The 10,649-nt window shown below is 32.7% G+C and overlaps 2 protein-coding genes across 2 annotated transcripts; both read right to left on the bottom strand.

Annotated features, from left to right (window-relative positions):
• Positions 1-2,682, bottom strand: LOC111007876 (WD-40 repeat-containing protein MSI2). The gene is made up of 5 exons (XM_022280408.2): positions 2,305-2,682; positions 1,889-2,212; positions 1,662-1,805; positions 649-773; positions 1-494 (listed from the first exon to the last, which is right to left on the bottom strand). The coding sequence occupies exons 1-5, from the start codon at positions 2,614-2,616 to the stop codon at positions 215-217; spliced, it is 1,185 nt and encodes a 394-aa protein (XP_022136100.2). The 5' UTR covers positions 2,617-2,682; the 3' UTR covers positions 1-214.
• A 3,365-nt stretch (positions 2,683-6,047) lies between these two features.
• Positions 6,048-7,268, bottom strand: LOC111007877 (heavy metal-associated isoprenylated plant protein 26). The gene is made up of 2 exons (XM_022280410.2): positions 7,063-7,268; positions 6,048-6,591 (listed from the first exon to the last, which is right to left on the bottom strand). Exons 1-2 carry the CDS (start codon positions 7,141-7,143, stop codon positions 6,208-6,210), a joined length of 465 nt encoding a protein of 154 aa, XP_022136102.1. The 5' UTR covers positions 7,144-7,268; the 3' UTR covers positions 6,048-6,207.
• Between the last annotated feature and the right edge of the window lie 3,381 nt (positions 7,269-10,649).

Here is a 10,649-nt window from a genome sequence, read left to right as displayed (position 1 = left end):
TGATGGAAAATTAGCATGTTGAATAGTAAATGCGGTGCTGTGTTAGTGGTTTTAGAAATCCTTTCAAGAACAGCAACACAAACATAACACACAACAAGACAACACCTAATATATAATAACATAAGATCTGGAAAAAAAAAACCTTAAAATTAGCTAAGTTCAACAATGGTTCTCAGTTCTCACCCGATTTGTCCTCTGGGTTTTGCAGATACCATCATCGGTAAATGCTTTTGGCCATTTGCCAGACCTGAACCGAGTTATCTTCAGCTACACTTGAGATCACCCATGGCTCCTCCCTGTTCCAGCTGAAGTCTGATATTTTAGCCTTGTGACCTCCATGGGAAAACAGCAGCTCTGGAGGCCCGTCTTCCGCGTCTCCATCCTGCTCGTTTCCTATGCTCTTGAGTTCCCACACCATCAGCCTTCGGTCGTCACCGGAGGATGCCAGCACTGTTTCATGATTAGGATCCCATTCCACCTGATACACTCCCTCCCTGTCACCACCAAGGATTCCAGATCAAACACAATACTCCACATTTATGACACAAGAAACATTCAGAAAGATATCAGCATCACAGTTTCTTTTCTTGCTTGAGTAGATATTAAGAGTAAGACTGATGCTTCTGATGGTGATATGTAAACACATACGTGTGGCTGCTAAGAACGTGGAGTGGCTCGGCAAGCTTTCGTAGATCGAATAGGCCCACGGTGGTGTCGGATGATGCTGTTGCCAGTATCCATTCGTTATATGGGTTGAAAGATACATAGTTCACCTGCAATTTGTGGAAGAGGGTTTGTCAGTAGAATACAAACTAGGGAAAGGAGCTGTGGTGTTCCTGTGAGATATGATTCTAATTTCTAACTCAAGCTGTAAAATCTTAACCATAATCACTGATTCTGTGGCCAAGTTAGCTACCCAAACTGCCACTCTTCAGTTAGCTGTTTGATTATCACATCCTATCCTAGCCACGTTTAAGAAACTCATCTGTGGTTTATGCAAATAAAAAGATGAATCTACGTGTCTAGTCTATATAATATGCACTTCTACTAACTCGGAAACTAATGAAAGGAAAAGAGGGAAGAAATGTTTCACCAGGTCAAAGAAGTAGGAATTAAAATCAGAAAATAAAAGACCAACAGAAATCAATCAAAGTAATGTTGGTCGGCCGGAAGGTGTGGTAGAAGCATGTGCATACCCTCCCTCCGACCAATCACCGTGAGTAAAATGTTTTTCTTTAATCAACCCACCCTTTCATTTTCCCCTTGAATTGCTACCCTCCCCCATCAGTATTCTCCCACCGTCTCTCTCTTTCATTACTACCCTCAAGATTCTTTCACCCAACTTTTTAGGTACTCCCAACTTTCTATATTGAACAATTGTTGCTTAAACACCTACCGGTAAGTACTAGTTTTTTTATGGATTTGATGTGGGTTATTTTTAGTGGTCTATTTCCATAATTCTATTGCATTAATAGATAAGTAGAACTCACTTATGTTTTCGACATTAGGTCAATCCAACCTCTACTTCAACCAGCCCAGCCCTACAAAGTACTTCTTCTACAGTTCATTTTCAAAACATGTGTCTCGAGATAAATTGTAAGCGAGTAAAAGAGTCACTTGCGCCATGTTATCAAAACTCAAAAGGTTCGGAATTGCATTACCTCCTCCTCGTGAGCTCGGACAGAATCCACAGCTTGGTTTGTGCGCAAATCCCATATCACCAACTGGCAATCATCACCTACAGATCCAAACAAGTTCTCATTCTTCAAATGCCATGACACATCGCCGACCACACTTTCATGAGCCTGAAAAACAGCAATCACGAGTACCATAAATCACAAGACCGTTCCCCCGAACAAGAAACAGCAAATCAGTACGCAAAATTTACCTCATAAATGTGTATAGCATCAAGCACGTTCTTCTCAGCCATGGAAGACACATCCCACAAACAGATTTTCTGATCATGTGAGCCACTTAAGAGGTAACCCTCCTTAAGCGGGCTCCAAGACAACCCATAACCCTCTTTATCATGACCCCTCAATCTCAAATCAGGCTCGCACTCAGCTCCCTGAGCCTTCGCCCCCTGTTTACTACAATTAAAAACATACACCTCGCAGCCACTCGTTTTTGCACCAAAAATTTCTGGGTTCTGCGGCATGCACCGAGCTCTGTTTACCTCCCCATCGACTCGTATTCTCTGGGTTATCTCTATCTACCAAAACCAAAACACAAAACACCACAAGTTTTCAGCAAGTAATTTCATCAAACACCTAGCAGGCACGAAGTAACAATTCATCACCTAACCTTAGGGATAATGGGGTTTTCCCCGGTAGCGTCGATTCTGGTTTCGGATGCTTTGATGGGTAAAATAGCATCGGCCACCACGAGAAAATTTGGTACGTCCTCCGATGTGTGGGTTCCAAGGACGAGTTTGTGGACGGCGAGAGAGGGGTTTGCCTGGTGAGGAAATGGGGCCGACGGAACCCAATCGACGGTGAGAGACGGCCATTCCAGTGAGTGGGAAATGATAAGATCGTATAAGTAGGGAGAATTCTTCTTCCAGATAGCGAACTCCTCCACCACCTCATCGACACCGCCATCTGCTTCTCCCGCCATGGCTGCGACTCCAGTTGAGCTTCGAGAAACCCTTTTCCCGCTAAAATTCGTGGGCTTCGAAGAAACTGGCGCGCGTTTTAAAGATCGTCGGATTTGAAACTTTGGGCCGGTGCCGAGATTACCAAGCCCAGCCCACTTAATAATTAACTTTTAAAAATGTCTATTTTTTTTTTTTACCTTATCTATTTTAATTTTTGAAACTTAAAAAAAAATCTGAACTCTTAAAAAAAATAATTATTTGAATTTTTATCTACATTTTGTTTTTAACAAATGGAAAATGTATTTTTTAGTATATAGCAGATATTAAGAAGTAAAATTATAACAAAGAAATAAATGATTATTTTTTAAAATTATATGATCTTTCGAAAGAATATTAACCTTGTTTTTTCTAAGAGTTAAAAACCTAAATTAACATTTTAAAATGAGAGGAACAAAAATAGTCCCATTTTAAAAATTTAGAGACCAATGAAATTTAAATATTTTTTTCAACTATTTAGAGAAATGTATATGAATACAAGTAATTGTAAATATATCATATTTTTTCAAAATAAATTGTAAATATTGTACTATTTTTAATTGTCAATCTAGATATGCCAAAACGAACATAGATACTAAAAAAAATTTGTCAACCTAAATATAATTTAAAGTATATATTCTTGATAAAAAGAAATGAGAGGTTTTGATCCCCGTTCTACATATTAAACCCAACAAAAAAAAAACATACACATTAATTAATCGTAACAATTGATATACCAACTTTTATAGATCTGTTGACTGTAATAATCCTTACACATAAATATAATTTATGATTAACTGTAATCACTAATATGCGTATTGTATGTATTTTATTTTATTTTTTGTTAGATTCTATTTTTGTAAAATATTTTTATGTAAGTTAGGCTACATTTTTATCCTTATATTTTTCATATGTATATTTATTTACGACTACTAAAAATTTTATTCTTATTTCTCTACTCTCATCAAATAGATAAAAATTAATTTAAAATATTATTTTTATCTCTGTACTTTCATTAAATAGATAAAATTTCATAAATAACAAAAATGATACAGATAACTTGTATAAAATAAATTAAATCTAAGTCAATTTATTATCGAACTCGATATTATTAATTTTAAAACATGAAGTATTGATAATATCTAACCAAGTACACATAAAGCTAATATGAAGATTTTAACATTATATAGAGTCAACTAAATATGATTACAAGATGTTTAACAACTTGAATGGCCAAAACCATTGAACATGTGGGAAAAAAATTTGATAATTATTGTATACATCAACAATTAATCTATTAAATAATTTGTTGGTAGTCATAATTACACTTAATTTTTATTCTTTTCGAATATCTTTCAGATTTTTTTTAGTTGACTTGAAAATAGGTAGATGAAAGAGAAATGCAGGTTTATGAAATTTATCTTCAACTATAATCTAAAATTTATTATTGATTTATTATTATTATTTTGTATTCATCAAAGCTATTAGATTACTAGGTAATGTGCAAACTCAATAATAGCAATGGTTTCAACTTTAATATAGCAAAAAAACAATGAACCTTTCATGTTACATATAGAGAGGATTTTTTTTTTTTTTCCATTTGCATCTTTTTCAAAATGCCTTTCTTTTTTTTTTTTTTTTTTTTTTTAATTTTTTAGAGTATAGTTGAACGGTAATTGACATATACTCCTTTTATTCAACTTTTATTCATTTTAGTCATTGTACTTTTAAAATCTCCATTTTGAAAAATAACCAATTTTAGTTTCTATTTGTAAATTTTTAACACATATTTTATACATTATAGGAACTTTTAATCCAAATTTATGGCTAGATCTCAAAAAATTTAACGAGTGAAATATCATGTTAAAATTATAAAAATAAAAATAAATAAATCAAAATATTCACTTTTAAAAAACACATACTAAAATAGACATTTTAAAAGTACGATAACTAAAATAAACTAAAGTTGAAAATACATAGATCAAAATAAACAAAATCAAAAATACTAGGGATACCAAAGTATTCAAACTTATATTTAGATTTAACATCACCTTAGAAAAAATTAGCCAACACGAATTTAACTCAACTAGTTAAGGAACTCATCTCCGACCCAAAATTGTGAATTCAAATCATCAACCTCTCACACGTTAGTTACATTAAAAAAAAAGGTAAAATAATTACTAAAAGCAAGTAACTTAGCTTCAAAATCTCTAACTTTTTTTAATACAATAAATGTAGCAATGGGATTGAAAAAAATATTAATCTAAAAAAAATCACCTTGTCGCAAGAAATCAAATCATATACTATTTCTAAAAATCAAATAGAATCGATTGATTATTATTTTTCCAAGCAATAAACATAAAATCAAATTTAATTAATAAATAATGAGAGTAATCCATTAATGTATGGTCCCCATTGTCGGCATGAGGAGCGGTGAAGTCCTAATCAGAAAAAAATTGACGGGTCATTTTGGGCAATTAGTTGAGACATTGGCTGTCAATATATTAGCCACATTTGTTGATAATTATAGAGTTAATTATATTAGCCACATTTGTTGATAATTATAGAATTAATTAAAAGATTCTTTATGGAGATTCAATCATAATATGAACTATGTTTCTATTATGATTTTAGTCCCAGAAATCAGAACTATGAGAATTAAGAATTATGTATGATAAAGTCTTTGAGCTTTAAAAAAATGTATGTAGTATGTCCATGAACTTCCATTGTATGATTAATAAGGCCCTAAAACTTTAAAAAATGTCTCATTGATCCAAGATGATTAGAGATAAAATTGAAAATTAAGACACCGAATAAATAAATAAATAATATATATATATATATAATCGAAAAAATGATTAAGACTGTCAGGAATATTTTAAACAATTTTAAAATTCAAAGATTTATTAGTCACATAATATTGAAAGTTTAATAAATTATTAAATACTTTTAAAGTTTGTAGATCTACTAAACTGAAGGCCAAGGACCAAAATTATAATTTAACTAAAATTTTAAATTTTATTTTGATTCAATATAGTTATACACATAATGAACAAGTCAAGGGTACAGGTCAAGGGTAGTATTTAAATTATAGATTAAATAATTTTAAATTCATATGATTTTAGCTTAATTTCACTCTAATTTCTAGCACTTCAAACATTTCAATTTAGTATGTATAGAATGAGCTTTATTTCAATTAATCCTATAAAGTCTTAAATTTTCAACATAATTCCTCAGGAACCATCCATGTATTATGTTGGAAAATTTAAATTAATGCACATTTTATAAACTATAATAACAAAATTGAACATATAAATTAAAACAAATTTCAAAGACGAACCACTACCAAAAAGTCGGGAGTCTACATGATGATTGATTGGAAAAGCAAGCCCCAACCAAGGACATGACACCCACAAACAATAATAATACTTTTGACTAAAAATAGAAAATATTCCAATTAATACAAATTAATATAACTATCAAAAATAGAAAAAAAGCCACACAGAAAATCGACCAAAAAAAAACATAATGCTTTATTTTTACAGCGCATTTACAACAAAAACGGCAACACTCCGTTACATGACAGCGCAGGCCGCGGGGTTCTCGTCACTAAACGCCGTGGTGTAACGGACTTCGGTGGAGCTGGCACGTGCGAGCTGGTACACGTTGGGGTCGTCGGCCTTCCGTACGTAGCCAGCGGGCGCCTTCTTGTCGTACACTCCGGGCGCGTAGGGGTGCGCGACGACGTCGTATGGCACGTAGGGCCAGAGCTCGGCCTTTTTACCGGTCCGGTGAGCCACACGCGCCACCACCTTCGACGGCTCCACGTAGCCGACGACGGTGACCTTGTTGGCTTTCCGATCAACGTCCACCTGTTTCACCCCCTTCATCCCCTCCACAGCTCTCTTCACTTTCCTCTCGCATCCTTCACAGTCAATTCTCACCTTCACTTCCACCGTCTGCCATTGCCACCATTTTCAAGCTTTAAAATCCCTTCAATTTTTCAATTTGGTTCTAATGATTTCGAAAAAAAGTTCAATTTTTACTTGGTGGGTAACTCAAATTTGACCTTAAATTGAACTCTAACATTGTGAAAAAACTCAAATTCAGCACAAGCATTGAAGAAAAATTGAAGCTGAGAAGGAGAAGTAAAAGCAAATTAAGGCAGAAACTTTAATGGTTAATATTGGAACCACAGAATCTATGTCTACAACTACTACTGCATACTGTTTCTGTTTCAGACAGCGTACAAAGTTGGTTTCAATTTCAATGTTTTTTTTTTTCTTCTTTTCACTTTAATTAGCTAAAGTAAAAAACTTTGATTTTGTGGGTTTTGTCCAAGTTCGAAACTTTTTGAAGAAAAATTGCAGAAAACAGAAGAAGAAACAAACCCATCATCACAAATTAAAACTACTTGTTTGGGATTTTACCTGCAATTGCTTGCGTTTCTTGTGCTTGGAGTGGCCAGAAGAGCAATCGAAATAGTCTGATAAATGATCCAAAACGCCCATTTTTCCACTTCAAGAATAAAATTAAAAAAAAAAGGTCTCAAGATTTGAGATTTAAGAGTGGGAATTCAAAAATCCAAAAACGGGTTTGCTGACTGAGGCTCCTCAGTCCTCTCTACGCCTTAAATAAACTGGCAGATCCACCCTCTCGTCAAATTTTAAGATATTATTTAACTTTAAAATTATTTTTTTATTGTTTCTCCTATAGTTAGATCTTGACCGTCGGATTGTGACATCAACCGGGATGTCTGCCACGTGTCGACATGGAGATCGGGGGTGTATTGGTCTCCATGCGGTGGCATGACCCGAACCGACCAAGCGGATGCGGGCCCGGGTTTTTGGAGCCGGGTGGCATGTGCATCCCACGCGCCATCTCGTTTGAAAAGTTAAAGGAGTAGTTTTTTTTTCGGGTGGGACCCGGCCCATGGGGAAGCGAGAAGTGTTGTTACACGGTGGGGCCCGCTTGGGATCTCATATGAGTGATTAGAGGAGATTATAGGAGACAGCCAGCGAAGTGATGACACGTGGCGCCCTTGTCTGTTTCCGTAAATTATTTTTTCCCTGCCTAATCTATATAAAAATTTCCATTAATTCTTAAATAGATTCTTTCGTTACAAAAATTAAAATTCTATACATATACATTTATTTCCCTGTTATCTGGGTGTATCCTAGGGATGGCAATAGGGTGGGACGAGATCGGACCATCATTCTCGCCATGGAGATTTTTTTTCAATCCCCATCCCCGTCTTCAAACTTTTTGGAGCGGGGACGGGGCGAGATTCCCCAAAGAACCCGTCCCTGTTAAAAATATGTATATTTTCTTTTTTCTTTTAATTTTTTATTTGTTTAAATTTATTTTTTATATAATAAGGGAAGAAAAGTGGATAAATAAGCGGTTGGGCTTGGACTTTTTAAAAAATAATAAAAGTATTTCTAAAAATTTATATATATTAATATTATTATACATACAAAATATAAAAAGTATTAAAATATAGTCCTCACCCCATCCCATCGGGGACCCGATTAGGATCCCAGTCAAATCGGGGATTCCTCAACTCGATCGAAGTGGGTACCCATGGGGATCGAGTCTCGTGGGTTCTTTTGCCATCTCCAGGTGTATCCATTACATAATGATACACAAAATATATGAATATACGAAATATCAATCAAATATATAATTTATATTCATATTAGGAAGAATATTACTCCCATTAAATATATAAATAATACATTTCATAGTGACATATAATCATTCTAGTTTTGAATATTTTTTTAGATGTTTTGTGTAAGTAACGTTCAAAGGTTTTATTTGTTAATATATCAAGTATATTAATTGATATACATAATATAAAATATATTACTGATATATTGGTATATTTGATATTGAGTATATTGGTATATAACTAATATTGTTAGTATAAAGTATCAATGAGTATATCAATGTAATAGAGTATAATTTAAATATTTATTCGGGTGAGGTTTCTAATATCAATGTAATGGGTATAATTTATTATTTTTTTATTTTTATTCGGGTGAGATTTCTGTTTTTGTTTTTAATGTTATATTTACAATTAATTATTAAATTTTTGCTATATCTACAATTCACTCTGTTTTTCTTTAATGACAAATAATTTGATTGGAAGTACGTAACGTCACTCATCTCCATATTAATTTAATTGTTCTCAAGATTTATATTTTTATATTACCACAACTAATTAAATAAACATTATTTTCTTAAGTTTGTTTATTATTATTTATAATTATTTTTTGTTTTTTTGTAGAAAAGTATGTTTATAATTAATAGTTCTTCTGTCCAAGTAAAGTGTATGTAGCGTTCCTAGAAGTGACATTTAAGTGATAAATAATATCCATAAAGCATCCCTAAGTACGTGTCCTTGTGTTATTTCTTGCTATGAAAGGACAAAAAAAAGTTTGACAATAGTTTTATTTTCCAAAATTTATTATTATTTTTAATTTGGTGGGGGCAATTGCCCTCTCTTAATTCATAACAATTTAACATACATATATATATAGTCGGGAAAATTAAAGAAATTTATATTAAGAGTCATATAACTCAATAATAACAATCAAAAACATTTTGAATTAACCATCAATTACCTTGAATCATTACATATATGGATCCTGATTTAGGAGAAGTTATAATTTGTGGTTTTTTTCAATTATGCAACCCGGATTAAATACGAATGATTCCCTCCATAGAGAAGTGTGAGGCTATATATTGAGAACCATAACTATATATTTATATATTAATCTCCTAAAATTAATGAACAAATTTTTACTCAACAGACCAAATCATTGCTTGAAAAGTCATTGATCCATAATCAAGATCATTTTAATATAACATACATTATGGCTCAACTCGTAGATGTAGTCAATCCTATCCAAAGACCATACACGTTATGGGTGTGTCTGAGAACAGTAAACCATCTCATTAAATATTTAAAACATCAAGAGACACTTTTGTGTGGGCATCTTTTTTTCTTTCTTCATTAAATTATTATAGCTTGTTAAAAAGAATAAATAAAATGAAAAGTAAGATTAATATAATAAGAGGACTTGTGGGTCGTGACATGGTCCTTCTACTTTGAACATGGCGTAGGTTCTTTCTAAGAAGTTGCATGACACGACTAACGACATCGTTCAACTTATTTTATTATTATTATTTTGAAAATATAAAAAAAGAAATAAACTAAAAGAATTAATATAATTAAATCTGAGCCATTAAAATAATCCAACGGAAGAGGATCCCCCACCCAACTCGTGGCGGTTCTGACTGAATTTCAAAGAACAACGCGAATCTAAGGCACCGACGTCTCTGATTTTTCTCGTTTTACCAAAATAATAATAATAACAATAATTAAAACTACACGTCGTTTTTAGCATTAAAAAAAAATCGTGAGTTTGGCTTGGAGACTACGCAAAAATCGACACTTGACCAATTAATAGAAAGGTATTTGAAATTTGTTCATTTTTTTAATCCTAATTTACAGATTGATCTTCCATCCTGCTTATTAAATCGATCACTTTTTCCTTTTTAATATAAAATATATATTTTACTTTTCCCTTTAAATTGAATTGAATGTTACATTAACATGTTTTAAAAGAGTCGCTTTTGAAATCTTCGATTCACTCGTGAGTTTTTAATATTTCTTTTAAATAAATTTTTAGTCAAGGTTAACTTGTTTCCATTTCAACGGATTTTGGGTAATAAGGAAAATAAATATGACTAATCTTTGGTCATCTATATCTCTTTATTATTGATCCTAAGTTCAAATATGTTAATATGTGAACGAGATAATGGATCAACATTAGATTTGAGCTGAACACCGGTGTGGTGGTTGACTACGCATCCTCTGAAAAGTTAGCATATAGTATAAGATGACTTCGAGTCGAACTTAGTCAAGGATTACGTATAATTACGTACTTTTGTAAGAAATGAATCCCTCATTTTATAAAAGAACTTTGGGAAACATTGTCCTGCAATTTAT

The sequence above is a fragment of the Momordica charantia genome, assembly GCF_013281855.1.
Source record: "Momordica charantia cultivar OHB3-1 chromosome 4 unlocalized genomic scaffold, Mcharantia_2.0 BLBB01000004.1, whole genome shotgun sequence".
Taxonomy (NCBI): Eukaryota; Viridiplantae; Streptophyta; class Magnoliopsida; order Cucurbitales; family Cucurbitaceae; genus Momordica; species Momordica charantia.
Note: the sequence above shows the minus strand (reverse complement) of the source record. Positions and strands in the feature narration are given on the sequence as shown.